The 27855-nt window shown below is 59.4% G+C and overlaps 3 protein-coding genes across 5 annotated transcripts in view; 1 reads left to right on the top strand and 2 right to left on the bottom strand.

The window, feature by feature from the left end:
- The window catches only part of ADCK5 (aarF domain containing kinase 5), a 15442-nt gene extending 14578 nt beyond the window's left edge, over positions 1-864 (top strand). Inside the window, exons 13-15 of the mRNA XM_058565216.1 lie at positions 8-260; positions 350-466; positions 547-864. Of these exons, the coding sequence (XP_058421199.1) occupies positions 8-260; positions 350-466; positions 547-652 (476 nt within the window). The 3' untranslated portion in view covers positions 653-864. The remainder of the gene's footprint in view (positions 1-7; positions 261-349; positions 467-546) is intronic.
- On the bottom strand, positions 848-18019 carry CPSF1 (cleavage and polyadenylation specific factor 1). 3 transcript variants are annotated; one of them, XM_058565176.1, is made up of 38 exons: positions 17950-18019; positions 17704-17862; positions 9028-9055; positions 8798-8940; positions 8572-8652; positions 8293-8444; positions 8058-8204; positions 7757-7896; positions 7567-7677; positions 7386-7479; positions 7146-7233; positions 6941-7063; positions 6803-6854; positions 6628-6722; positions 6486-6560; positions 6324-6404; positions 6162-6251; positions 5813-5923; positions 5594-5735; positions 5321-5499; positions 5095-5231; positions 4843-5017; positions 4562-4768; positions 4371-4460; positions 4141-4284; positions 3906-4058; positions 2987-3103; positions 2817-2907; positions 2662-2746; positions 2453-2594; positions 2222-2374; positions 1972-2148; positions 1830-1896; positions 1705-1752; positions 1470-1625; positions 1267-1396; positions 1046-1184; positions 848-963 (listed from the first exon to the last, which is right to left on the bottom strand). In XM_058565176.1, the coding sequence occupies exons 2-38, from the start codon at positions 17845-17847 to the stop codon at positions 916-918; spliced, it is 4335 nt and encodes a 1444-aa protein (XP_058421159.1). In that variant the 5' UTR covers positions 17848-17862; positions 17950-18019; the 3' UTR covers positions 848-915. The 3 variants fall into 3 exon arrangements, with proteins under 3 accessions (XP_058421159.1, XP_058421158.1, XP_058421160.1); XM_058565175.1 differs by having other exon boundaries at positions 8058-8219; XM_058565177.1 differs by lacking the exon at positions 8058-8204.
- A 3154-nt stretch (positions 18020-21173) lies between these two features.
- On the bottom strand, positions 21174-26109 carry SLC39A4 (solute carrier family 39 member 4). Its single transcript, XM_058565209.1, has 12 exons — positions 25665-26109; positions 24883-25167; positions 24137-24332; positions 23879-24021; positions 23619-23790; positions 23068-23240; positions 22768-22905; positions 22569-22691; positions 22321-22375; positions 22022-22174; positions 21550-21737; positions 21174-21463 (listed from the first exon to the last, which is right to left on the bottom strand). The coding sequence occupies exons 1-12, from the start codon at positions 26043-26045 to the stop codon at positions 21335-21337; spliced, it is 2136 nt and encodes a 711-aa protein (XP_058421192.1). The 5' UTR covers positions 26046-26109; the 3' UTR covers positions 21174-21334.
- Positions 26110-27855: the final 1746 nt, after the last annotated feature.

The following is a 27855-nucleotide window of genomic DNA, read 5'->3' on the forward strand; positions in this document are numbered from 1 at the left end:
CCCCCAGACTACTTCCTGTTCTCTGAGGTGCTCATGCAGCGACCTGTGCGCCTGGGGCAGCTGTGGCGCTCACACCTGCTGAGCCGTGAGGAGGCAGCCTACATGCAGGACATGGCGCGGGAGCACTTCGAGGACATCATGGGCGTGCTCAAGGCCCTACCCCGGCCCATGCTGCTTGTGCTGCGCAACATCAACACCGTGCGCGCCATCAATGCCGCCCTTGGTGCCCCTGTCGACCGCTACTTTCTCATGGCCAAGAGGTGTGATGTGCTGTGGGGCATGGTGGGGTGGGGGCAGGCGGCGGTGTGGCAGGGCAGGGCAGGGCCAGGCTGACCCTGTCTCCGGGCAGTGCGGTCAGGGGCTGGAGCCGCCTGGCAGGCGAAGCATACCAGAATGTCTATGGTGCCAGCCTCCTTCGCCATATCAGGGTCGTCTGGGAGATGTTCAAGTTTGAAGTGGCCCTGAGGTGAGTGGACAGGAGGGGGCCAGCAGGTGGGTGGCCAAGGCCTGCTGCCCACCAACCTGTGACCCCTTCACCCACCCCAGGCTGGAGACCCTATCGATGCGGCTCACCGCCCTTCTGGTTCGAGTCTTGGTCCACCTGGGCCTCATGCCCAAGCCCGAGGGGCTCTATGAGTACCTGGAAACCTAGGGAGCCCAGGGCAGAAGGACCACAGAGCATGTCCAGGGCCAGCAGTGTGCCCAGCCTCAGGCCGATGGAACTGGCCAGGGCTGGAGGTGTGGACACCATAAGACCTGGGGCATTGCAGCAACTGTGGCCTGGAGCTGGGGGCCGCCGTGGAGCTCTGACCACAGCTGGACCAGGAGACCTTGGAATGACCACACGTTCTCAAATCAAATCAATCTTTTTCTTTGTGTTTTGTACAAAAGGGGCATGGGGGCAGCATCTGGGGTCTAGAAGTGGGCAGTGACACGATCTGTCTCCAACAGGTCATCCAGGATCTGCAGGGAGAGGGAGCGGGTGAGAGCGGGCCAAGGGCAGGGCAGGGCAGGGTGAGGCTGGGGTGGGGCAGGGCTGGCTCACGATGTCGGGCGTGGTGCCGATCTTCTTGGCCAGCTCGCCTCGCTCCATAGTGCTCAGGTACAGGTAGCGGTTGAGCAGCTCCCCATCTAGGACGTTACGCACAGCATTCTGTAGGATGCGCCTGTCCACGTGCAGCATCCTGGGGGAGGTACATGGATGGTGAAGGGTCAGGACAGACCTGAGGGGGTCCGGGTGTCCCGACAGGTGGGTGGTAGGCTCACCGGAAGGCACGGGGGTTGAGGCCGGCGTGGTGGGGCAGCATGGTGGTCAGAGCATTCTGCAGCATCAGCAGACGCCGGTAGGTCTTCTCCTGCATGGGCAGCAGGAGCCCAATGCCACCGTCCAGTGTGGCTGCGGGGGGGCACACTGTGAGCCCCACTGATCCCCCCTACCACACCCCGGCCCATTCTGCCCTGGCACTCACCAAACCACGTGATGTGCTTGTTCTCCCACACAACCGACTTCTTGCTGGGCCCCTCAGCAGCCCCCCGGCACGGGGTCCTCCAGAATGTGTTCACGTGGGCGCCCACATGGAAGTCTGCCCGGCGCAGCAGGCGCATGCCCCCAAAGCTCTCCTTGGCTGGGCCAGAAGGACCTCAGGTCATTGCCCACCCAGCCACCAGCACCCAGCCCAGCAAAGGGACAGAGAGAGCACTCACCTTCTGGCAGGTACATATATACCATGAGGTTGCGGTCACGGTCAGACACTGGAGAACAGAGCCCCGAGTCAGCCCCAGCCACCCCAAAAGTCTCGGCGACCCCAGCCCCCAGGCCTCGCACTCACCCAGGAAGCCCAGCTGGGCGTTGTCCACCATGAAGTCCACGCTGTACACTTCCAGGGGCTTGGCATCCTGGGGACAGGGAGGGGAAGAATGTCAGGGTCAGCATGGGGCCAGCGCCCACCCCACACATGGTCCTCAGGGTACCCGGGACACGAGGCTCAGCGTCTTGCTCTCCTCCTGGTAACGCAGCAGTGAGATGCTCTTCATGACATCCGCGGCCAGGATGAAGTTCTTGACGCTGATCATCTGGTGGATGTAGAGCTGGGTGTCGATGAAGGCCATGCCCGTAAGCTCGCTGGCCCGTAGGCTCCACAGGAAGATCTGGGGGAGGGGGTGAGCAGTGAGTGGTGGGCGGCAGGCTGACGCTCAGGTCGCAGGAGTGGGGGACACGCACCTTCTGGCCAATGGCCGACACCAGGTGGCCATTGCAATGGCACAGGGCAGTCACAGGCCCCTTCTGCTCTTTCTCATACAGGACCTTGAACTTGTTCTTGGTCAGGGGTTGGCCAGGCTCGGGCACCACCTCGATCACGTCCATGATCAGGATCTGCCGGGGTGGGGGTGTGAAACACGGGGACAGCACAGGGGATGCTGGGCACTGCCAGCCCCCAGCCCTGGCCCTTACCCGCCCGCGGCATGTGACCTCCTCCCCTTGCATGAGGCAAGTCCCAGCAGCCACATAGCCCTTGAGGCCTGACACGGTCTCCTCGCTGCGCAGCGACACTGTCTTCATGCACGTCACATGCTCCCACTCCTCCAGCTCGATCCTGTGTGAGGCCAGGTCAGGACGCAACCCTGGGCCAGCCGCCAGCCCCCGCCCGGGCCCAGCCTCACCTGGCGTTGGGGATGGCTTCCCAGCTGACTGGGGAGATGAGCTGGATGGAGAAGGCCTCCTGCTGGGGGTGGATGTACCGGTCATCTGCAAGGACAAAGGAGTGAGTCAGGGTGGGGCCGCCCCAAGAACGGTCCCCACTTGGGGTGTTGCGCACCTCTCTCGATGGTCTCAAACTCCTTCTCCTCGCCTGTCATGCGTGGGATGCGTGTGCACGGCGTGTTGGTGCTGGTGGCGACAGCGTACACCTGGGAGGTGGGGAGTGGAGGGCGTCACATGCCAGAGGCTAGGACCAGAAGGTCCCTGGCCTTGGTGGAGGGGTCAGACCTTGGACTCCACGTGGTAAGCCACATAATGGGCCGTGCAGCGCAGTGGGATCTTCCTGACAGGCCACGGGGCATCATAGGACAAGTAGGCAGGCAGGACACTGATCCTCAGTTCGCCCTGTGGGGGACGGGTCAGCGAGGCCTGGCATCAGGCAGGACAGGTGACCCAGGCCTCCAAGGGCTCCCTGGGATGAGCCCTCAGCTCTGTTGGAGCGGGGATGTGCAAGGGGCTGCTGTGTCCAGGCGAGGCCCCGAGAGAGGCCACAGCTTGCTGTCCTGTGCTTCATGGGCTTCCCGTCCCTTCTCCCAGGCTTGCCCAGGGCTGGGATGCTGGCCACAGCTGTAGTCTGGGCCAGGGCAAGGGACGGCCAGACATAGAGGGCGATGAAGGCCCCTGCCAGGGCCCAGAGCTGCTCTCCTTCGCCCAGTCCTAAGGGCATGAGCACTTGCAAAGCACTTGCCACATCACCACTGAGTCCTCAGAGTGGCCCAAGGGGTCACTGCTATCAGCGTGATGTCAAAAAAGAGGAAACTGAGGCTCAGATAGGGTGAGCACCTCACCCAGAGTCACACAGCTCCTAAGGGACAGAGCTGCTCTCCAAGCCCACAGAGCAGTCACTGGACCCCAGCTGTCCAGGCAGGTGCCCTAGTGGGCTGTAGCTTCACTCCCAACAGCCCCATCCTCCAAACCTTCCCAGTGTTAAGCCCCAGGTTTCACCGCCTTGGCCTTGGCCCCCACCACCCTCTCTCTGTTTACCCCCCAATTCTCTAGGTGGAGCCCAGGGTCCCCCCATCCCCAGACATCAAAGGCCTCACTTGTGGGGCCCCAACACCTGGTCCTCCTCGGGCAGCACTGGCGAGTGTCGGAAGGAACCAGGCCAGGGCCACGTGGGGAAACACCAGCCCTGGGGCCTCCCTACCTGTCTGTTGAAGTACAGGAAGCCGCGGGGGCAGTTGACATTGTGAAACGGAGCAAAGGAGTCAATGGGGCCGTCAATGCCCATGGGGTGTAGCCGCAGGGCCCCCCGGCCAGTCACGAGGAGCCAGTGGGGTGAGGGGCCACAGATGAACACCTGGGGGCAGGCACCATGAAGAGGCTGCCAGGAACAGGCCCTGTCTGCCCCACCCTGGACTCCCGTAAAGCTGCCTGCCTACCCCCGAGTAGCCATAAATGTCCTCGAAGTAGCGGAACCGCGCCACGCGGCCACGGGCCCCAACGCCCTCCTCGGCACTGCCGCCTTCTGCCTTCTTCTTGGACAGCTTTAGCTTCTTCTCACGGAAGTTGATGTTGTGGGGGACCTAGGGTGGGGGCTGCCATGAGGGCCAAGTCCTCTCCTGCCCCTGCTCTGCATCACCCCCTGCCCAGCTCGGCCCAGCCACGGCACCTTCTTAAAGCGGACTTTGAGGTTCCCCTGGCTGAGCTGCGAGTCGTGGGGGAAGGCCTCGTAGATGAGCAGCTCCTGGTCCACGTGCACCTGGGGGACAGTGTGGGGTCATCAGGGGGATGGTGGCAGTGTGGAGCCACTGGGGGGCAGGGAAGGGTCAGTGTGGGGGGTGACCACCGGCCTGCGCTCACCAGCAGGTAGGGCCTGCTCTGGCGGCTCCCCAGTGCCACCAGCAGCACCTCCTTGACAAGGGGCAGCTCCCCCTGGCGTGTGGCCTCCTCCTTTCGGGCCTCGCCCTGCGTGGTGGGCTGACCAAAGGAGCTGTCCACCAGGACCCGCTGCCCCACGGGGAAGTTCTTCACCAGGAACACCAGCCGCCAGTCAGGGAGCTGGTAGATCTGCGGGGAGAGTGGGGTTAGCGGGGAGCGGTTGGGGTGGGAGGGGGCTGCGCTGGGCACAAGGCATCACCCACCTCCATGGTTCCATTCTCCCGCACCAGCAGGCACCAGTGGGTGGGGTCGGCCCGGAAGGGGGTGGGGTCCCGGTCAGCGGGGGGCTGGCTACTCCTGCGTGCCTCCTCCTTGCTGGGGCTGAAGAGGGAGCCCGAGTCCCCGTACAGCATCTCCTCCTCATCATCCACCGTAGGGCTGGGGGCCAGCAGACTCATCACACGCAGCCCACCCCAGGGACTCCAGCCCCAGCCTGTGCCCCGACCTCCACGCACCTGGTCTCTGAGCCCTGGCCCTCTGCCTCCGAGCCACTGCGGCCCCCCAGCTCATCGCGGGCCCCACCCAGGCGGCTCTCGGTGGTGAACATGCCGCTGACGTCACGGTACACGCAGAGCGTGATCACCTTGGACTGCTGCGGGGAGGGGGGCAGGGCTCAGCAGTGGGCGCGGGGGCGGAGGGGACAATGGGCCCCAAGCCCCAGGGATGGAGGAGGGGGCCTACGTGGTGCAGTGGGGGTTTGTGCAGCGCCAAGCGGTGGTGGCGGCCCCCATACGAGTCGCTCTTGAGCAGGAACATGGTGACGTGGCCCTCAGCACTCATTATGACCACATACGGGTCGGCCACCGCACACTGCACGATGGGGGAACCCAGGTCCACGGGGATGAAGTGCAGCTGGTTCACTGCGGGCACAGGACGGTCAGCACAGGAAAGTCAGCACAGGGTGGTCAGCGTGCACCACCGCTAGACCCCAGCTCGCCCGCCTGCCCGGCCTACCTCCTTCCAACAGGCGGATGCCAAGTGGTGACACTTGCACGATGTAGCGATTGTCCCCGATGTTGCCTGCAAAGACTGTGGGGCCCTGTGTGGCAAAGCCGCTGGTGTCCAGCTCCATGATCTCCTGCCCCGTCTGCAGGATCTGTGGGCCACAGCCAGTGAGGTGCACTCCTCACCAGTGGGACCCCTGCCCCAGGCTGCTGGGCCCCAACCCCTCACCATGGTGGAGTCTTCCCGGCTCAGAATAAGAAACCCATGTCTTCGCCCATCGTCATCTGCTTCGGGGGCACTGGACTCCTGCTCTGCCCCCTCACCCTTGGGGGTCTCCTCCTGTGAAGGCAGAAAGAGAGCAGGAACCCCACTGTCCAGCCAGGGGTGCTTGGAGAGCGAAAGGAGACCCTCAACCCAGACAGACCCCACGGCCAAGCCAGAGCAAGGCAGCAGACGCACCTGCCTGAACTGACACAGCAGAGCCCTGTCCAGGCCGCCCACACACACAGTCCACAGGGAGGGGAGCGTGGGGTCACCTGCCTCCTTGGGGCCTCCTCGCCAGCCTGGGCGCACCTACCTGCTCCTTACGCACAGGGGCAATGACTGTCCACATGTCATAGCAGCCAGGAAGTTCAAAAGTTGTCACCACCTGGGGCCGGATGCTCTTCTAGAATGACGATGGGGGTGTCAGCCCACCCAGGTCCTGCCAGGAAGTGCCACCCTGCCCACCCCCACACACCTGCAGCACTGACAGGGCCCCATTCTTCCCGTAGCCGGAGCACACCACAATCTCCAGGTCTGGCTCAGGGCTGTTCTGAAACTGCACAGGGACCTGGGGTGAGGACAGGACCCCACCATTGCACGAACACCACCGCCCACCTACTCCCCCCACCACGGGCACCTCTTCAGAGAGGAAGGCAGGCTCGCCCATGGCCGCGTTAGCACAAGGTCCGATGTTGAGGATGCTGTCGCACACCTGCAGGCACAGCAGTGGTGAGACAGGCTGGCCAGGGGGGTGGTGCCCTCTCTGTGCCCAACCTCACCTCAAAGGAGTAAGTGGCCAGCTGTGTGCCTGACTGGGCCTCGCTGCCGTACACTTCAATCTCATCCACCTCGTCCTGTGGCACCGACTTGCCCCCTGCAGCACATTGAGAGCCCGTCTGAGCCCACCCTGGTCACCCGGCCCCCCAGCCTGCTCCATCCGACCCCAGCCCTCACCTGACCAGCCCACTGTGGAGTCCACTCGCTTCTTCTTTGAGGGAGGCTCTTCCTGCAAGGCAGGAGGGAGCAGTGAGCAGCCCTATGAGGCCACCCCTGCACAAGGGGGCAGTGTCCTGACAGGTCCCAGGCACCCACCTTATCAGCAGCCTCTCGGACGGCACTGGCTGGGGGCTCCTGCAGCTTCTCTGTGTACTTGAGAAGGAGGGAGTTGCCCAGGCGAGAGCCGAGGAATAGGTACCCGGGCTCCATGGTGACCATCTGAGGGCAGACGGGCGGTGAAGGCAGGGCCGGGGCCAGGGCCAGGCCCAGACCCAGGGACCCCCACCTAGTCCCAACTCACACTGGTGGTGAGGACGCTGGCAGCGGCCTTGTCGAAGTGGAAGGCGCGGACACTGCGCATGCCATCGGTGATGAGGGTCAGCACGTAGCTGCCAGGAGGGGGGATGCTGAGCTGGGGGCAGGGCTCACTGGGGGAGGACGCTGACTCGGGAGGGCTCACTGCAGGGGGACGTTGAGGGGGCAGGGCTCATTGGGGGGAACGCTGAGGGGACAGGGCTTACTGAAGGCAGGGAGAACTCACATCTCGCCGCCCTTGAGGGAGATGACCATCTTGTCATAGGAGATGAAGGCCGCCTGGGCACAGTCAAGAGTGATCCGCACGCCCTCCTGGGTGCCTGGGCGGGGCAGTCAGACAGACTCAACAACCCCCCCATCCCCGCCCCCCAGACCCACCCCTTGGCCCTGCCCCCACCCACACTCACGCAAGGGGAAAGCGGTGGTGCCGGTGGTGAGGCTGTTGAGAGCCACGCCATACGGGGGGACACTCTGGTTCAGGTACAGCAGCGAGTTGACAGCAAAGACCACCACCCCACCTGGAGGTAGACATGCTGGTGGGTGGGGCTCAGTACCTTCCATACTACCACCCCCCACACACACACACGCAGCCCTCACCTATGGGCTTGGGCACAGCGAGGGCCTGGGTGCAGTCGAAGGGCAGGCTGGTAAGGGACCAGATGACGGGGTGGACCTTCTGCGTGATGTTCAGTGAAATGGCCACGATGGAACACGTGTCCTGCCGCACAGCCACCCGCCTGGGGCCACAGCAGGTGGGTCAGCCAGGGGCCAATCACAGCACTCTAGGGGCGGGGGAGCCCAGTCCTGGCCCCAGTGAGACCTGCCTCAGATCCTCCCTTCCCTGAGCAGGCCCTGCCCCAGGCCGAGACAGCTGCAGCCCACAGCAGAGGGGCCTCACCCAGGCCAGGTCTGGTTGGGCTCAAACAGGATGAGCAGTGTGGGCTCGTAGTAGCCATGCAGGAACTGCAGGTCGACAATATTGAGAAGCTTCTCGTCCAGGGCCCGCACATCAATGATGTAGCTGGGCAGGAAGCTGGACCTCTGCCTGGTGGGCAAGGGGCTTCAGTGGGTGAAGGGGTGGGGGGAGGAAGGAAGTCAGGCGCAGGCAGCCCCTCCCCCACCCCAGCACTCACCCCTCACCCATGAGCCCCTCATGCTCCTCGGCCAGGCTCTCCCTTCGGAAGGGCAGGACCACCAGCCGCGTGCCGTAGATGAGCATAGCTGCACAGCGTCCGTCAGGGTCCACCCGCACCCGCGGCGTGTGCACGTTCTGCACAAACCCGTCCTGGGGGCGGAGGGGCATCAGGCAGGCCACAGGGCAGGAGACCCCAGGGGAAGCAGGGGAGCAATGCGCTAGGGCTGGGAAGGGAGGGACAGTGGCGGGGCGCGGTGGGAGCACGGCCTGGCCCTACCCGCAGCTCGGGCTCCTCAAAATAGTGCAGAGACAGGGTCTTCAGGTCGTGGGTGCCTGGGTCATACTCCACCACCGACAGCTGGGGGGCGGGTAGCGGTGTCAGAACTGCAGCCGGCCCACCACGGCCCTGCCCAGCACCACCCCCCCCAACCCACTGCTGTGCCCCAGGACCCCACCCCGCCAGGACTCTCCCACCTGCTCCCACCTCCAAGCCCACCACCCACCTTGGCGTCCTTGAAGCTCAGGAGCAGGGCATCCCGCTTGGCGCCCGCCAGCTGCACGCTGGCCATGGACATGACATTGCCAAAGAAGGAGAAGGAAGCCACCAGCTCCAGCTTTTCCCGGTGCTCCCGGTGGGCCTTCCCCTCTGGAGGAGAGGCCAGTGGGTACAGGTCTGGGGCCACATGCTAGCCGCCCACACCCCCAGGCGCGTGGCAGCCACCCCTGCGCTCACCTGTGCTCCTGTCATTCTTGGTCGGTGCCTGGAGGAGGGAGGAAGAGGGAAGGCAGTCAAGGGCCACACTGCTGCCACCAGCAGCCCCACGTCATGGAGGGACAATGGGAAAAGACTGCCCAGGGCCAGCCCTGCCACCAGGAGCCCTGCTCGAACCCTCACTGCAGTGGGGAGCATGCAACCAGGCACTTCTGGAGATAGCCATGCACACCCCAGCCCAACCCACGCACAAACTCAGGTTCACACCCCAGGTCCCCAACCGGCTACAGGGCCCCTCCTCAGGAAGCTCCTCACACAGCTTCCCCAGCAGCGCGCCCCGACCCTGGGGGAACTCTGTGTACTGCTCTCTGTGCACCCCCATGCCTGCCTGGCTGTGCCCCCACAGACTCACCCCTAGGCCCAGCCACCACATGGGTGGCACTTTACAAGACAGGCTTCTAGCCTGAGCCAAGGCCTGTCACTAGCTGCCAATTACGAGTGACTGCTATGAAGAAGGAACCCTCAGCTCGGCTGATAACGAGGGAGCCCCGCTGAGTCAGGACTGGGCCTGCTGGCACAGAGTGACACCAACACCAGGGCTGTGGCCCTCGCCCTGTCCCATGTCCGGCCAGGTGCCTTCTCCAGGGCAGGAGGACGTCTGGACTGAGTTAGATAAACTGCAGACCTCTGTCATCTTCGGTAATGAAATCGGAGACAGCGTGGCCATCTTCTGCACCACGCAGAGTGTTGGTGTTATCCCCTGGCTACGTTCAGTTGCTCGTTTTTCTTTTACAGAAAAACAAGGGCTCCAAGTCTCATTACCTTTTCATGATGATAAGAGGCTGTTTGTTCTTTGCTACTAAGTAGTTATTTAAAACAAACTGACAAACACATTTATATGTCATTCCTTCAAGGCAAGGAAAGTTTTAATGAGTAAAAAAAGGTCATTTTTAATAATACACTTGTGGGCCGGCCCCATGGCTTAGCGGTTAAGTGAGCGTGCTCCGCTGCTGGCGACCCGGGTTCGGATCCCGGGCACGCACCGATGCACCGCTTCTCCGGCCATGCTGAGGCCGCGTCCCACATACAGCAACTACAAGGATGTGCAGCTATGACATACAACTATCTACTGGGGCTTTGGGGGGAAAAATAAATAAATAAAATCTTTAATAATACACTTGTGCTTTGGGGAAAGCATCCTGAAAAGAGCTGCTTGAGAAAAGCCAATGCTTAACTCAATAGATACAGAAAAGACATTTTATACCTCCAATACCTATTTCACAACAAAGAAAACTCCAGGCCGAGGACTTTGCCAACAAATTCTACCAAATGTTTAAGAAATAACGACAAACTTCAAAAAGGCTAAACACCACCAAAACTAAATAGAAAAATCCACTGGTCCCAGGCTGATGGCACCTCCAACACCAACAGTACACAGGCAGGTGGGACAGGATGTTACACCAAACTCCTCAAAATATCTGCAAATGAGCCCAGTGACATGTGAAAAAGATACTATATCACAACCAAATTGAGTTATTCCAGGAAGGCAAAATTAGTTTACCACAAGAATGCCCATTGCTAAAATTCACCTTACTATCAAAATTAAGAAGAAAAATCATGTATTGTTTCAATGGATATAAAAAAGCATTTGATAAAATTCTAGACCCATTCATGATAAAAATTCTTAGTAACCCAAGAATACAACTTCCTTAATTGAATAAAGGTTATCTACAACAAATCTACAGCAACACTGCACTTGGAGTAAAATGGATCAGACCAGCCCAGGACACTCGCTCTCCCCTTGCCAGATGCAAGGTCAATACACAGAGACCAACTGCAACTCTGTATACCTGCAGGACACAGAGTGAAAATGCAAAAGAAATTTTAAAAGACATGTGGACACAGTCAAGTGGACTAACATACTATTGGAATCCTCGAAGTAAGGAGGGAGGGAAAGGACTTGAACCCATAACTGAGGAAAGGCTGACCAAAAAATTTCCAAAACTGATGAAAGGCATCAATCTGCAGATTCAAGGTCATCAAATCCTGAAGCAGGATAAATACAAAGAAAACCACAACCAAACACATCACAGTCAAAAGACATAAAACCAAAGACAAAAAGATCTTAAAAGTGGCCAGGGGAAAAAAGAGACACCACCTTCATAAAAGCTGCTTTTCAACAGAAACGACACAAGCCAGAGACAGCAGAATAACACCTTTAAGGAGCTGAAAGAGTAAAAAGTCAACCCAGAACTCTAAACCTGGTGAAGACATCCCTCAGAAAGGAAGTTGAAACAAAGACGTGCTCAAAGAAAAGCGGAGCAAATTCACGGCCAGGAGAAACACTCTACAAGAATTACTAAAGGAAGTTCTTCAGGCTGAAAACCCAGTGACAAAAAACGATTATAACCTCCCAAATAAACTAAGGATCCATGAGCCTGTGACGATGGAAATAAACGAATAAATAAATGAGGGAGGAAAACTCTTCCTTACGGTGAAAAGTCCGCCACTAGACACAGAAGGAACGGCGGGATCAGAAAAAGCCCAGGAGCCGCCATCATCAGCATCTCTGATTCTGACACAACGGATGCTGGAACTAGAAGATGGAAAGTTTGAGGAGTAAGACAGTGTTTACACAGCCTCCAAATTAGTCCCCACAAGATACTTATTAGTCACCAAAGGAACAATCATAACGTTACAGCGGGAAACCTGGCCTACCCACCCTAACCAAGCCATCCAAGCCAGCACCCCCGGGATTGCACAAAGGGACATCAAGGTGCCTCTTTTGCTACAAAGGATATCATTAGGACAAACTGGCCAGGTCTCACCGGCCTGGACCTAGATCAGTGTCACTGTCCTGATTCAGATCATTGCTCTGTGGTTCTACAGGAGACTGTCATGTGGTCGGGATGCACACGCCACGCTCACCTCTAGGAGCCAAGGGATCTCCTGTCTGTAACTTACTCTCCAGGTTCAGGAAAGAAAGACAGAGAAACGGCAAAATGTTCACATTCGGGGCTCTGGGTGAAGGGACACAGGGAATCTTTGTGCTATTCTTGCAACTCCTCTTTGAGTCTGAAATTATGTAAAGCTGAAATGCTCAAAACAACAACAATAATGTTTTGCAGGCATATAACATATGCAGAAGTAAAACACGTGACAGCAGAATAAAGAGTAGGGGGTAAACAGGGCTGAAGTGTCACAAGGATTTTGCGTCATTTGGGGCAAAAGAACTCATTTGAGCCAGACTGTGATAAAACAGGGAGGCCCGTGGTAATCTCTAATGAAACTAATTAGAAAATAATAGAGATGCAACTAAAAACCAATAGAGAAGACAAAATGAAATGAAATACCTGACTAATCCGAAACACTGTAAAGGAAGAAAAAGGAAGAATAAAGGAACAACAGAAAGTCACAGAGCAAGACGGTGGTTCAACCCGATATGTGAGAAACTACATCCCACGTAAACAAACCCATTGCCCCGAGGACACGACCCACTGTCGGGCGACAACACCCCGCCATTTGTACTGAGTCGCTGTGAACAGAAGGACACAGATTTTAAAAAGACATTGCATGCAAGGACTTAAAAAAAAAAAAAAGGAAGCTGAGGTAACACATTACTACTGGACAATGCAGATCTTAAGGAAAAAGTATCAGAGATAAAAAGGGACATTTTATAACAAAAACGTCAGTTCAAAAGTAAAACATTATTCTTGGGGCCGGCCCCGTGGCTTTGCAGTTGAGTGCCCGCGCTCTGCTACTGGCGGCCCGGGTTCGCATCCCGGGCACACACCGATGCACCGCTTCTCCGGCCATGCTGAGGCCACGTCCCACATACAGCAACTAGAAGGATGTGCGACTATGACATACAACTAACTACTGGGGCTTTAGGGGAAAAAAGGAGGAGGATTGGCAATAGATGTTAGCTCAGAGCCGGTCTCCCTCAGCAAAAAGAGGAGGATTAGCACGGATGTTAGCTCAGGGCTGATCTTCCTCACACACACACAAAAAAAGTAAAATATTCTAAATTTGTCTTGTATGTACCCAATAATGCAGCTTCAAAACACACATATAATTCTTGATAATCCTGTAGGGCAAGTTGCCCCATCTTGTTCATCTTTAAACTTATCTTGGATATTCTTGATTATTGGCTCTGCCATGTACATTTGAGAATCAGATTATTAAATCTAACGAGAAACCTTATTGCAACTTTGAGAGGAAGGACAATGAATTTATGAGTTAATTTAGGGAGGGTTGACATCTCTATAATAGTGAGACTTCCCATTCATAGCCATGCTATATTTTCTATTTACTTGGAACTTTAATTAATTTCAATAAAGTGCTGTACATTTTTTCCTCCCAAAGGCCACAGGGGCCTTTCTTGCTGCCTGGCTGTCACACCATGGCTGCCCCAAGCCATGCCCTTGCCCACCTCCCACACATAGCTTCTCCGCTCTTGGCACAGCAGCACGCCCCTCCTCTCGCTCAGCTGCCCTTGCTTCCCGCCTCACCCAGAGGATGGAGGTACCAGCCACGCTGCCCATCCGCGCCATCTGCTCCCACGAGCTCTGCTTCCCTCCTGCCTCCAGGGTGAGCTGTTCACTACTGCAGCCGTCTGCACCTGCACTAGACTCCCTGGGGCAGATGCAAGACAGCCTCAGGACAGGGCCATCACTCCCCTCCCGAATCTGGGCTGAGGGCTGCTCTGAAGGTCAGGCTGAGGCAGAAGTGACACCATGCCCCTAGGGTCTGGCCTTTATGATGACTGGCAGCTTCCCCCTTAGTCTCCTGAGCTCCAAGTAAGGAGCCCAACTACCTCGAGGCCACCATGCTGCCAGAAAAACCAAGCTAGCCACATGAGGAGAGGGGCAGAGAGACATGCTCCACTGGCCTCCAGCTCTCAAGGCACCCAGTTGGGGCCCAGCCTCACAGAGCAGAGGCCAGGCATCCCCACAGCCCCTGCTGTGCCCTGTCCAAACTCCACCAACTCACAGATGTGCGTGACCATGGCAATGACTGCTGCTTGAAGCTCCCAGGCAGCTTGTCCCACAGCAGTGACTGGACTGAGCCCAAACGCTCTCACCCACTCAGGGACCCCTCCCCACCTCTCCCTCCATCATCTCAATCTCCTGCGGCAGCACACTTGACTCCCTGGTGCAGAGTTGGCAAACTTTCCTGGAAGAGGCCAAAGAGCAAACATCTGACTTACACTTTGCAGCTGCATCTGGTCTGTTGAGAATCCTTCTTTGGAATTTTTTACAACTCTTTAAAGATGTAAAAAGCTTCCTTAGATCTCAGGGGGCAGGAGTGGGCTGTGGCTGGCACGCCCTGCTCCAGGGGCTCATTCCCTTTGGTGCACAAACATCCTGCTGTCTCACTCATTTTTAAAAAAACCTCTTTTCCTGCCATTTCTTTGCTTCCCTTTGCACAAACCTCCTCCAGAGCTATCAATGTTACTAATTCTCCTCCTCCACTGGGCTCTTTTTTTTTGGTGAGGAAGATCAGCCCTGAGCTAACATCCATGCCAATCCTCCTCTTTTTGATGAGGAAGACTGGCCCTGAGCTAACATCTATTGCCAATCCTCCTCGTTTTTTTTTCCCTTTTTCTCCCCAAAGCCCCAGTAGATAGTTGTATGTCATAGTTGCACATCCTTCTAGTTGCTGCATGTGGGACGCCACCTCAGCGTGGCCTGATAAGCGGTGCGTTGGTGCGCGCCCGGGATCCGAACCCGTGCCGCCAGTAGCGGAGCGCGTGCAGTTAATGGCTAAGCCACAGGGCTGGCCCACCCCACTGGGCTCTTTAACCCTACAGGCCCAGATCCCCACCTGCCACAGATCGCCTTGTCAAGAGTCACCAGGGCCCTCCAGGTCTCAGGCCTCACCTGAGACCCCCGTCAAGGGGTCCCCGTGGGACCCCATGTCAGGTCCTTCCCCGATATGCTGCCTTCCCTCAGCTACCAGGACACACTCCACCCTTCCTCCCACCTCCCTGGCCACACCTCCTCCGACTCCTCAATGGCCTCTTCTCTTCTCCTCAACCGTCAATGTTGGGGTGCCCCAGAGCCCAGGTGGCTGTCTTCTGGGTGATCCAACCAGCTTCAGAGTCTCCACACCACCCACAGGCTGAAGATCCCACTTCTCAACTCCACACTCTTGCTCCCAGCTCCTCCTCAACATGGCCACTGGCTGTGGAATCAGCACCTCAACCTGTCTGTAGCAGCCAATGTCCACAAGGGCCCCCATAACTCCCATCTCCCAGAAGTCAGCCCCTCTCACTGGGCCAGGGCTGCCAACACAACCAGGATGGCAGAAGTGACAGTGTGTCACCTCTAGATGAGGTTACAAAGGACACTGTGGCTTCTGTCCTGGTGGGTCTGTCTCTAAGCCCTCATTCTGGGGGAGGCTGCCCTGTGGAGAGGCCCATGTGCTGAGGAACTGAGGCCTCCTTCCAACAGCCGTGGGAGGGAGCTGGAAGCAGAAACTCCAACCCCAGTGGAGCCTTCAGAGGATGGCTGCAACCTCAAGCGAGATCCTGAGCAGGAGCCACCCAGCTAAGCCACTCCCGGCTTTCCAATCCTCAGAAACTGTGCGATATTGTCTGTTGTTTTAAGCTTCTACATTTTCAGGTAACTTGTTATGCGGCAACAATTAACTAATACAACGTCCAAAAATGAGCTCCTGATCCCCTCTCCCTATCCCTCATTCCATCCACAGCCTTCTCTGTGTAAGCTAACAGCAACTCCACCCCTCCAGGTGCTCAGACCAAAACTCAGACCCTGGCAAAACCTTGGTATTGCCATCAGCTCCTCACCCTCTCTCCCCGGAAACTGACTGCTTTCCACCATCTCCACTGCCTCCTGCTCCTGATTGGCCTCCCTGCCCACACTGCCCCCTACAGTCTCTTTTCAACACAGCAGCCAGAGTGACCCTGGTAAAACACAGGTCAGGTCAGGTCACTCCTCTGCCAAAACCTTAACTCCCATTTGCCTCAGAGTAAGCACTCAGTTCCTACAATGGCCCAAAAGGGTGACATGCTGATGCCCGACCCCCACCCTTTTACCTCTCTGACCTTCTGCTCTCTCACCTCCTCACTCTTCTCTCCCTCATGACGTCTTAGCTTGTCCTTGAACACCAGCCTCTCCTGCCTTAGGACCTTCGCTCTGCCTGGAACCTCTTTGCCCGACACCCACAAGGCTCTCCATAATTTCCTCCTCACCTGCTCAAATCTCACCTTCCCAAGGTGAAATACTGCACCTGGCCCCCCACTGCTCCTCCTGCTCTGCTGGTTTCCACAGCACTTTCACCTCTAGTACATGATTTTACTGGCCACGTGGTCTGTCACCCACGAGAACATGAGTGCCACGAGGGCAAGTCTGACTGTAGTGCTCACCAACATCTCCCAAGACATTTCTGCTGAAAAGACAAATGAGGGAATTCCAATGGGCTGTGACCTCATTTGTAAAAAACCTAATGTAAAAACTTCCAATTTGTCTCTAAAAGTTGCCTGGCATCAGGGAAGAGGAAACTTTATAGGAAGATGGGACTAAAAAACCAGCCTCAGGTTCAGGAAATACATCAAAGATGCTCTCATTCAACGTGGGGCTGTTGGTATGTGTTTGCAAGATCTCCTTTTCAGTTTCGAATGAAATTTTGACAAAAGCCAAGTACTGACCTCCAAACTGCTGTACCGCGAAAGCTTAAACGAAGATTTTTTTTAATGACACGTATTTAGCCCCAGCTCTCACTATGATATTCCACCTTTTCTATTTTGCTGATTTTATCATGTACGTATTAGTACAGTAGTACACACATTTAACGCAAAAACAAACACATGTGTCCTGTGGTGGGTACCCAGGAACGTTGGCCTCCTTCTGGTTGCCCCTCCAACCCCATCTGCCTGCTGCATCAGCCCCTACTCCAAACTCTTCTGTGACTCCTCCCTGCTCTGTGGACAATAATCCTTCCCCCCACCCCACTTTCACTCTACACCTCAGTCCAAGTTTGCATGCCCTCCCTGCCCTCAAAGCTTCTGGCCTGTGCACACGCTGTTCCTTCTGCCTGGAACACCCTCCACTCCCCCATCCTGTGCCTGGCTAAATCTTACTTCCCCTTTAGGAACAAATAAAAAGCCGCCTCTTGCAAGAAGCCTTCCTGGACCAACTCCCACCCCTCCAACGGCCAAAGCACCCCTGCTTTTCCTCTGTTGATGGGTTCATCACACTTTACTAAAACTCCTGCCAATAGTCTGTCCCCACATTAGACCCAGCCTTGTTCCTTTTGCCAGGAATGTTCTTCCCCTGTCAAACGCCAACTCGGCCTCCGGAGGCTCTCCTGATCAGCCAGCTGGAAACACACCGCCTCCTTCATTCCCTCCTCCATTTCCTCAGCGGCACCTGGTGCAATCTACAAGTGTGTTTACAGGAGTGTGTTTCTTTAGTGGACGTTCTCCCGCCCCACGTTTCTGCAGGTTTTGTTCGCCACTGTATTCCCACTACCTAGCACACGGAGGTGTCCATGTAATTTGCGGGGAAAACAAACGAGCACCTGCGAGGCACCGGGGCGGGGGCCGTGCCCACCGGGAGCGGGGAGAGGCGGGACACCGCGGCGGCGAGCAGCGCGGGCTCCGGGCGCCCCGCCGAGCGCGGGGGCCGCGCCTCTGCGCCTAGACCTGGCGGCGGGGCCGGGGCGGAGGCCTACCTCGGCGTCGCGGTTGAGGCGGTACACGTAGAGCTGCGAGGTCCCGGCCACCACGAGGTTGCGCTCGCTGTTGTTGAAGAAGTTGCAGTACATGGAGAACTCGAGGCCGGTGGGCGGATGCGCCTGCTTGTACACGGCGTACATGGCGCCGAGCCCGGGCTGCGCGGGGCCGGAAGGACAAGATGAGCGCGGCCGCCGGCACGACCCCGTCCCGCCGCCCCCTGGCCACGCGCCGCCCGCCCCCACCTAGCAGCTGCAGCCGGCTCGCGGGGGACCGAGACCGCGGCGAACACGGCCCGGCCGGGCCCGGAAGCTGAGCGCCAAGGTTCCGGGCTCCTGCGCCTGCGCAGCGCCGCCGCGGCGCAGCGCCTGCGGGGCGCCAGCGGCCCCTGCTGGCCGGGCGAGGCGACGCCGCGGCTCCGCTCCCCGCTCCGCATCCAGAGGCCCGGTTCCCGAGCTCGCTCGAAACCCAGCGGTCCCGCTGCCGGGGGAACGCAGCGGCGGGCTGGACGCCGAGCAGACGGTCGGCGGCTCAGGGCCGGCTGGGCCAGGGGCCCCTCCCCGCCCCAGGACCCCGGGGTGAGTCCCCTGCCTAACGCAGGATGGGGGCCCCGTGTTCGAGGCGCCGTGGCAGGTGCTGGCGCCCGTGAGCCGGGCGAGCCAGCGGGGGGCCGGGAGGGAAGAGACACGACCACGCGCCAAGTGACGCCCGCGGCAAGAGCTGGGGAAGCTTCCTGGAGAGACGACGTGTCCATCTCTGCTCAGTGTTCCTCCGCAGAGCGACCCCCGCCACCAAAGTCGCGCGCTGAGCACGTCCCCGGCGGCCACGTGTTTGCTGGTCCTCGCCTCTGCGAGGACCGGAGCCCCTCTCCCCAGGGCAGCGGTTTCCGCCGGTCTTGCTCACTGCTCCCCCCTCCAGGCCTGGCACCGTTGTCCACCTTGAGGACCCTGGAGGCAGGACCACGCACAGCAAAGCGGACCGCTCCTCACTTGGCAGGGACTCGCCCTACGTACCCTGGACAGGCCTGGGACACAAACCGTGGAAATTAATAAAAAGAACGTTAACTAAATTTGACGGGAGAAGGCCTGTAGGGGGAGCTCTCACCCCCATCACACATCGTCAATCACACCAAACAGGAAGAGAGGAGCCTGCATCTCCCACAGGAAGTACAACTACTTGACTGTGAAAGAAGATTTCTCTCCCCAGCCGGCAACAGCCCCGCCAATGAGAAGCCGTTGCCGTCCTGAACTGCTGCTTTCCCCCAGGGAACTTTCCTTTAGAACAGCCCCTCTTCCTCCCCCTTTTTCTCTATAAAGGCACTCCCCTCTTTGTTTTCTGGATTTGCCTATGGTTTGCGGTAGTATGCATGTCTATTCTTTTGGCTATTCTCAAATAAACTCATTTTGAGATAAAATAACAGGTGAATTGCTTTTTAAGTTGGCAGCAAGGACTTGCTCTAGGTACCCTGGACAGGCCTGTGACTTAGAAACAGAATCATAAGAAATAAAAGAAGTAAGAAAGTATAGTCACACCCAAGAAAATGGCATAGAAACGTGGTTATGTTATATCCACATCTGCCCACTTGCTCATGTCAGCAACAGGGCTCTGAGTCTGGACCCTTGAGTGGTGGACAAAGGGGCCACTTGGATGCCCAGGCTGGTATGTGACCCCTGAGCCACACCAACCCCCTTACAAGTCATTAGAAAAACTGTAGACAAGACTGTGAGAATGTGCTGGAGGAGGCAGCAGGGGCAGAGCTGGGGCCCAGGCCAGAACACAAACTCTTGGCATCCAGGTCAGATGGGCACTGTCATGTCACCCACATCACAGCTCTGTCAGCCCCTGCAGCTTGGGTCTCATGTCTAGTGGACACTATAGTGCAGGCCACACTCTTGATGTTCCCCTGGGGCAGCATTGTGCTGGAATCCATTGGTTTTCTGCACCTTCTTCCCATACTAGGAGGCCGTTTCTGCAGGTTCAGTATTCTGGGCTGGGTTGAGGAGGGAGGTGGTAATTCCCAGACTTCTTTTCCGATGTTGGTGAAAGTTCTTGAAGAATCAATATCTCTTGGAGAGGCTGGGGCATCTGGCTACCTGTGCCAGGCCAGGGAGCTCTCAGACATGGTCCTTACTGCCCAGTTTGCCTCTGATTCCTGGCAGGTGGCACCAACCTCCCTCCAGCATAAGTGAACCCATGGAGCATAACATAAGACTGACTTTCACTCTCCTGCTCTTGTGCCAGTGGTATTGGGTGAGTGACAGGCTGAATCTGAGCTCCCCTGAGCCCCTTACTCCTTTTGCTCTTTCTTCCTACCTCTTTTCTGCTACCTAGAGGGTACATTTCGTGGTTAGAACTCTGGCAGCCATTTTGGACCATGAAGGGTGTTATGGATTGAATTGTGGCCCCAAAAAAGATATGTTGAAGACTTAACCCCAAGTAACTCAGAATGTGACTTTACTTGGAACAAGATGAGATCATACCAGGGTAGGGTGAGCCAGTAATCCAATTTGACTGGTGTCCTTATAAGAAGAGGAAAAGAGACAGACACAAGAGAGAAGGTCATGTGAAGACAGAGGCAGAGACTGGAGTTATGCTGCCACAAGCCATGGAACACCTGGGGCGGCCAAAAGCCAGTGAAGACTCATGTAACAGGGGCCAGCCCTGTGGCGTAGCAGTTAAGTGCATGTACTCCACTGCTGGCAGCCCGGGTTCAGATCCTGGGCACACACTGACGCACCGCTTATCAGGCCATGCTGTGGCGGCGTCCCATATAAAGTGGAGGAGATGGGCACAGATGTTAGCCCAGGGCCAGTCTTCCTCAGCAAAAAGAGGAGGATTAGCATGGATGTTAGCTCAGGGCTGATCTTCCTCACACACACAAAGACTCATGTTAACAGATTCTTTCCTAGAGAGTTCAGAAGAGCACATGGTCTGCTGACACCTCCAGAACTGTGACAATCAATTTCTGTTGCTTCAAGGCACCCGGTTTGTGGTGGGCTGTGCTAGCCCTAGAAGACTATTGCAAGGGGACTCTGAGGATGGACGCCTCTGCTGAGGATAGTGGAGCAGAGTCAGAAGAGGCCTGGGCCCCACTGACCACAGGCTGCCCCAGACTCTGGTCTGATTATCTCCAGGCCTGGTTTTCATAAGAGAAATAAGCCCTCATCTGTAGGCACTGCTGGTTGTTTGGGTTTTCTGCTATAAGTAAATGAGTTTGACTCCTGATTGGAGACCAGGTCCCACCTGCTGCCCACAGACCCTGGCCAATTTCTCTGACTTCGCTCCCCAGGCAGGGTCTCCACATTACAGAGGAGGAGACCGGAGCTGGCTGCCTGGATGTCCCTGAGCACAGTGATCCTGGCTCCTCATCAGGGCCCCAGGCACTGCCATGGGGAAAGAGGTACCGCCCCACTCACCCGCCTTTCTTGGTGGGAGATCCTTCTCTCCCAGCAAGGAAAGCAGGCTGGGCTCTAAGGCAAGAATGTCTTTATTGAAGGTGGTTGTCGAGGCATGGGGAAGGGAGACTCTCAAAGGCGTGGGGTTCTCCAGGTACCTGCCTGTATGTTCGGGTGTGGCTGGCAGGTCCAAGGGGCTGAGATAGCTCAGGGCCAGAGAATGGGGCGGGGGCTATCAGAAAGTGATGTTGTCCTCATACAGCGAGAGCAGCAGCAGGACGGTCCAGCCGCCCAGCAGGCCCACGTTGTGCAGCAGGAAGAGGAGCCAGGGCCGCCGGTCCCGCATGTTCAGCATGGCCGGGAGCTGAGGTGGGCACTGGGTCAGCGGCCGGCCGAGAGCGCCTGCTCGGCTCCCGCCCAGGGTGGCCCCCTCCCGCCCTCCGCCCTGACCATGTCGCAGAGCGCCACGTAGAGGAACAGGCCGGTGGCTACTGCCAGGATCCAGGCCTCGCTGTTCTCGTCCACGCCGACCGCGAGCGCCACGTAGAGGCCGACGAAGGCCGTGAGCGCCGAGGCCAAGTTCAGCAGCAGCGCCCGGCGCACCGATAGTCCGGCCTGCAGCAAGGCCGCGAAGTCTCCTGGGGCGGGAGGGCGGGGTCAGGCCGATATCCCCACCCACCCCAGGCAGCCAGGCCCCTCCCCTGCCGACAGCATCCCAGACAGGCCCCGCCCAGGAAGCCCCGCCCCTCGGGAAGGCCCCGCCCACTTCCACAGACAGGCCCTGCCCCCGCCCGGCAGGTCCCGCCCCTCCCCCACCGACCACGCACACCGGGGCCCGGCAGGCCCCGCCCCCGCCCCGTGTAGCCCCGCCCACCTCCCGGCCAGCGGACCACCCCCCCCCCCCCCCCCCCCGCGCCCTCACCCAGCTCGTGCGGCAGCTCGTGGCAGAACACGGCCAGCGAGGTGGCCAGCCCAGTCTTCCAGGAAGATGCGAAGGCGGCGCCCACGGCCAGCCCGTCGGCGAAGTTGTGCACGGCGTCGCCCAGCGTGATCATATAGGGCAGCAGCCTTAGCCCTGCGGGCGTGGCGGGCGTGGGCCGGCGTCGGCCTGGTCCCCTACTTCCGCGCCCCCCACCTCCGCGCCCCCGGCCCGCGCCCGCGCCTGCGCCGGGCAGCGAATCCCTAGCTCCTGGCCCTTCCGGGTCCTCGCTCAGGGCTCACCTGAGCTCAGTCTCCGGGGCTCCTGGCTCAGCAGCTCCGGGATCTCCTCCGCTACCTGGAGGGGGTCCATGTGGATGAGCCCCTGGGCGGGGAGGTGAGGAGGGGGGCGGCGGGGCTGGGTCCCCAGATCAGCATCAGAGGCCGGGGGCAGAAGCCCTGGACTCGGGGGTGGAGATGTAGGCGCAAGAAGAGGTCCTTTTGGAGGGGAGTCTGCGTTGGGTGGGGACGTCGGGGCGGGGCTGGCTCACCAGGTCAGCACGAGAGCCCTCGTGGGGCTGCTTGGGTGGCCGGAGCTCACTCGGCGCCAGCGGCAGGGACACGCCATGGCTGTGGCCGCCGTGGCCGTGGCTGCAGGGCCCGTCCTTCGGGTCCTGCGGGGACAATGGCTCAGGGCCCGCCATGCCTCTGCCCTGTCCACCCACCGCGTCCAGCCCGCACGCTCCTGACCTCCGGGTGTGAGGGCAGCAAGAGGTTGAAGACGTTCTCGAACAGGAAGAAGGCATAGAGGCCGCCGAGCATGGCCACCAGGCGCCAGGTGGGCTGTGGGTCCAGGCTCTCCCCATCGTGCGAGTGCAGCCCAAGCACCTGGGGGGGCAGGGGACACTGGGCCCGTGCCTCAGGCCTCCTCCCCCCAGACAAGGAGAGAAGATTTATCGGGCAGAGAAGGGCCCCAGAGGGGTGGGCCTTGAAGGAGGGCTGTGTAGGGGAGTCTCTAGTGGGGGAGGGAGGGTCCTGGCTGTGGCCAACCTTGGGCGTCAAGTGCAGGAGGGCATCACCGGTGAGCGCACCCACGGCCAGGCTCAGGAAGGTTTGGATGACGTAGTGGGTCGCAGTGCTGCAGCAGGCACAGGTCAGAAGCAGGAGACCGAAAATCGCGCAGAGGCAGATGATCAGTGTGGCCAGCGAACCATACAGGTACTCTGGAGGCGGGTGGTGGGGGCTGAGGTGAGAGCTTCCCTCTCACCCTGAGCCCTTCCCACTGCTTCCCAGGGGAAGGTGTCCAAGTGGGGTCCAGGAGTGAGCAGGAGCTCACCAGGGCTGCAGGTGGCCAGGTTCCGACCAGACCTCTGCTCAAGCTAACCCTCTGGCCTCAAAGTTACATCCTCTTCCCTTCCAGGCCCCCCACATTTCTGTGACCCCTCTCCTCTGATGCCTCTCTCCCACCAGCCCTGGCCCAGCTGTCCCCACCCCTCCCCGAGCCCAGCGGCCACTTCCTCTTCCTTGTGCAGCCCCACCTCCATGTTGCCAGCACCCCTGGGCACAACCAGGCAGGTACAGCGGGGGAGGTGGGCACTCACTCTCCACCTGGCTGAGCTGGTCCTGGGTGGAGGACTCTGGCTGAAGGCTGCAGGCCCCACTCAGTTGCTGCTGGAGCAGGGCAGGGCTCAGCTGGGCCCAGGCCTCTGGGGTCACACCAGCCTCCTCGGACAGTCCATACACAGCCATCACATCCCTGGCACTCAGACATACCTGGGGGTGGCAGGACAGGGGGTCTGGAACCTGAGCAGACCAGTAGGACCCCACCTCTCCCTAGGACTATGGCACATGGGTTGCTCACTGTGTCCCACGTGCTGGAGCTGCTGTTGGAGGTGGCAAGACGCACAGGGCCCTGGTAGTTGGCCCCTTTTCCCAGATGACTGTGGTCATCGTCGTCTTCATGGGTCTCACCTATCCCCAGGTGCTGCATCAAGGCCTCCAGCTCTGGCAGGGAGAACTGAATCACAAAACCTGCATGGGCTCCAGCCCTGCCCTTCTCAGGGACATGGAGGCTGGGGGCTCAGGGTGCCCCCACTCTGTGGCCCAGCCCAGGCCTCACCAGCCAGTGTGATGTTGGGACTCTCGCTGCTGTGCTGCCGGAACACAAAGTCCACAAAGTACTCGGGGGTTGGCAGGGCCTGGATGCAGGATCCGCTCCTGATATGGTCCAGCAGGACGGCTAGCACTGGGCCTGGGCTGCCGGGAGCCCCCGCCCCTGCGGCCTCCTCCAGCAGCTGAGGCAGGTCCACACAGGCCTAGGGGAGGAGCTGGGCCTCAGCCTTGCCCACAGTGTGGCCTTCCTGGCCTCCAGCTCTGCCATCACCCCTAGTGCCACCTGGATGCCACTGACCCCAGGATCTGCCTCGACAGGGCCCCGGCCCGGCCTCCTCCGAGCACCACCTCTTCCTGCTCCTGGAGACCTGGGCCGGCCTCTCCCCTCCCTGGATCCCCTTCCTGGGACCATAGCCCTTCCCCTCCCTGGCCCAATTGGTCCAGACCTCCGCCTTGCCTCCTGGGCTCCTCCCTGTCGCTCCTGGAGCCTTCTCAGCCCCTGTCCCTGGTGAGCCCCCAGTCCCAAGGCTCCTGTAGCCCCTGCCCCACTGGGTGGTGAGTATCCATTTGTGATCTCCCAGCCCAGCCCAATCTCTCCAGTGTGTCCCCAGACTCTCCCAGGTGCCCAGGAAGGCTTTTCCAATGTTCTGCCCTCCGCAGGCAGGCCTGACCCCCTAAGTGGTGTCCCCTCTCCTTGGATCCCCCTCGAGTCCTCTTCACCTACTCCCCCGGCCAGCCTGCCTGGGCCCTCACCTCCTTTGCAGTGGACCGGCCAATGGCCTGGACCTGAATCCTCTGCAGCAGCCTGCTCAGGCCTGGGGTCAGGGCCTCGGGGCCCTCAAGCAGGGCCAGGAGGTGGTCGGCGCGGGAGGCCCAGCGGCCGGCCCGGATGTCGGCACATGTGCCCTCGGGGTCGCTGAGGTAGAGGGCGGCAGCAGCACTGAGACGGGCGATGTGCCCAGGCTCCAGGACTGACGCCCGAGAGGGCCCTGGCTTCTCAGGCCTGCCCAAGGCCAGGGCGTCATCTACAGACAGGCACTGTGGGCAGAGACAGGCGGGCAGGGCCAGGCGCCTGTGGCTGAGGAGCTGCCCACTTCTTGCAGGGGCCACACACACCAATCGCCACCTTCTCCCTCCCACACCCACGCACTCCCCTTGCCATCCCCTCCCCACTGTCAATTCCAGGAGTGCACACACACAGGGGCCCCGGGCAGTGGTCCTCCCATCCTGTGGTGGTTTCTTCCTGGAACCACTGCCAATTTGATGGCCTGGGGACAGCCAGGTGGGCGGGTGGGGGGGGGGGGCTGGTTTTGGAGCTGTGTGCCCCCAGTACAGCCCCCCTACCCCAAGGAGCACAGGCATGGCTGAATAGGAACAGAGAAGGGTGGGTTCGGGCCTGCAGGCAGAGCCAGGGCACTCAGGCGGTCGGCCATCCGGCCTCGGCCCGCCTCCTGGAGTTTGCCCAGGGCCCTTTGCTGCCGGCCCTCGGGGTGGAGCGGGCCAGGGCTGGGGGACCTGTCGGGTGGGGCTGTTACCTTTCCACACGGCCCATCTGCGCAGTGCACACGGGCCGCCAGTGTATTTAACAGGCCGCCCAGTGCCACCTGGTCCAGAGCACCCTGGCCTGAGGACAGCAAGGTCAGCAGAAGGGCAGGCTGAGCTGCCATCGTGGTCACCACCAGCATAGCCAGCAGCAGCCCCGACTTGAGCTGGACCAGGCCTGCCATGCTGAGGCCCCCGCGCACTTGGTGCACTGGGGAGCCTGTGCACACCAGGCCTGGCTGTGGGCGCAGGCTGCCTGGGGCTGGACTGGGGCTGGGCTCGGACCCGCCCGGCCCAGGCATGAGGATCTCTCCCAGGTATTTCCTGCAGGGCTCTGTGATTGGCTGCTGAAGGCGTCGTCGTAGGTTAACCATTCCAGTGGGAGATCCTCCCCACAGCGAGGAGCCGCTGCCTGTGGGGGACAAGGGCTGGCCCCTTCCCCTGGACAGGGTAGCCTGGGCATCTGCTAGCCTGCCTGCTATCCCCTAGAGCTGCCGGGCAGGGCTCCCCCCTGGCTCCCCAAGGGTCTGGGGTGTTGCCTCCTGCAGCCCTCTCTAGGGACTGCCCCCAAGCACGGGGGCCTGGGGCAGAGTTACATAGATACCCCCACAGTCTCACACAGACCCCATCCCCAGCAATCCGCCTGAGAGCTGCCCCCCCCCCCGACACCCTTGCCTCACTCCCCTCCTAGCCCCTTCCCAGTAGGGTCTCCCTGGCTCAGGCAGTTTAGACAACCCCACCCCCTATCCCCCCGAGCCTTTGAGGTCCCAGTTGGTGGGGATGTGGGGCCCTCCCCTCCTAGGTCCTGGGCTGAAGCCCGTACATGGACAAACGGGAGCCTGGGTCCTCTGCTCCCCTCCTCCCCCACTTGGTGAAGGGCTCTGCGGGCAGGAGGAAGTGTGGCTGTAGGATCCCAGGCTCTAGGCTCAGGGGCGTGGGGGAGGGCTGTTGCTCCCAGCTCTGCCCTGTGCCCCTCCCCGCTGGTTCTCTCTCTGGCCTTTGAACCCGTTGGCCTTATCTCTGCTTAGCTGGCAGTCTAGGGTAAGGGGCAGACCTCAGGGAGCCAGCCGACACCACCACCTGGGTCTCAGGGCAGCCTTGCCTGCTGGAGGGAGCGTGTGGGTGGCCCTTCCGCACTTGGTTCAGTGACCCCTGGCCCTGAGCATGGATATTACATAGTGTCACTACAATAACACTGTGCTATGGGGTGGGGTGTGGTTGGGGTGGGGAACCTAGGCCTGAGGACTCTGTCCCCAGTGTCCTGTGGCGCCCAGGGCAGGGCATCAGGCTGAGGACAGTGTCCTGGGCCTGGAGTCAAGTGCTTCTCCTGCGCACCCCACCCACACACATGCTGGACAGCACCAAGGTGTGACATCTGTGGGTCCTAAGGGGGAGCTGGGGCAGGGGAGGGGATGGGAAGAGGCTGCTGGGATTCAGATGATTCCTGGACCCCCTGGGTCAACGAGGAGGAAAGCTGGAGAGATTCAGGCACTCCCTCACACAGTTCTTCAAACTGTGAGCCCTAACTGGCCTTTTCCCTCCCCACTGCGTCAGGACCGCTGGGCTGGCTGGAGCTGGAACCTGGGACTAGGCTGCTGCCTCAGGCCACCCACTGCTCAAGGGCCTGTTAGCTTCCGGGCAAAGGTCTCAGCCAGGCATCTACCCGGCCTTCCCAAGTCCCCAGCCAGGGCCCCAGCCGAGTAGCAGAACCGCCTGAGCCCTTGAGGGCCTGGCACATGGCTGGCACTCCCCTGGGCAGTCCCTCAGGCCTCAGTGGACCTCAGTGCTGGCCCACATTCCTCTGCCTCATGTCGCCCCACCTCTCCCAGCTGATGCCCTCCTTCCTAGCCCAGAGCAGCCAGAGAGAGTCACTAGCTCCCCTGTACATCTCCCTGCCCCCTGCCTGGTGCTGGGGTTGTCCTCTGGGTGCTGCACCCTCTCCTGTGTCCCCAGACCCCTCCTGCATCATTCTGTCATCCAACAAGCACACTGCAGTCACTCCTGTCTTAAAACGTACACTTGTGTTCACAGCAGCATTCACAATAGCCAACACAGAAACAACCCGAGTGTCCATCTACGGATGGATGGATAAACAAAATGTGGTACATACATACAATGGAATATTATTCAGCCTTAAACAGGAAGGAAATTCTGATACATGCTACAACATGGATGAACCTTGAA

The sequence above is a fragment of the Diceros bicornis genome, chromosome 21 (genome assembly GCF_020826845.1).
Source record: "Diceros bicornis minor isolate mBicDic1 chromosome 21, mDicBic1.mat.cur, whole genome shotgun sequence".
NCBI classification, from domain to species: Eukaryota; Metazoa; Chordata; class Mammalia; order Perissodactyla; family Rhinocerotidae; genus Diceros; species Diceros bicornis.

Excerpts from the sequence above, each read along its gene's own strand:
- SLC39A4 (XM_058565209.1), bottom strand. The coding sequence starts at position 26,045 with ATGGTTAACCTACGACGACGCCTTCAGCAGCCAATCACAGAGCCCTGC. Across the intron at positions 25,168-25,664 it reads CAGATGGGCCGTGTGGAAAG|TGCCTGTCTGTAGATGACGC; the intron begins GTAACAGCCCCA and ends CTCTGCCCACAG. Across the intron at positions 24,022-24,136 it reads TCCCAACATCACACTGGCTG|AGCTGGAGGCCTTGATGCAG; the intron begins GTGAGGCCTGGG and ends TCTCCCTGCCAG.
- CPSF1 (XM_058565175.1), bottom strand. The coding sequence starts at position 17,847 with ATGTACGCCGTGTACAAGCAGGCGCATCCGCCCACCGGCCTCGAGTTC. Across the intron at positions 6,561-6,627 it reads TGGCCACTTACTCCTTTGAG|GTGTGCGACAGCATCCTCAA; the intron begins GTGAGGTTGGGC and ends CTGTGCCTGCAG. Across the intron at positions 6,252-6,323 it reads GGGCCCTGTCAGTGCTGCAG|AAGAGCATCCGGCCCCAGGT; the intron begins GTGTGTGGGGGT and ends TCGTCATTCTAG.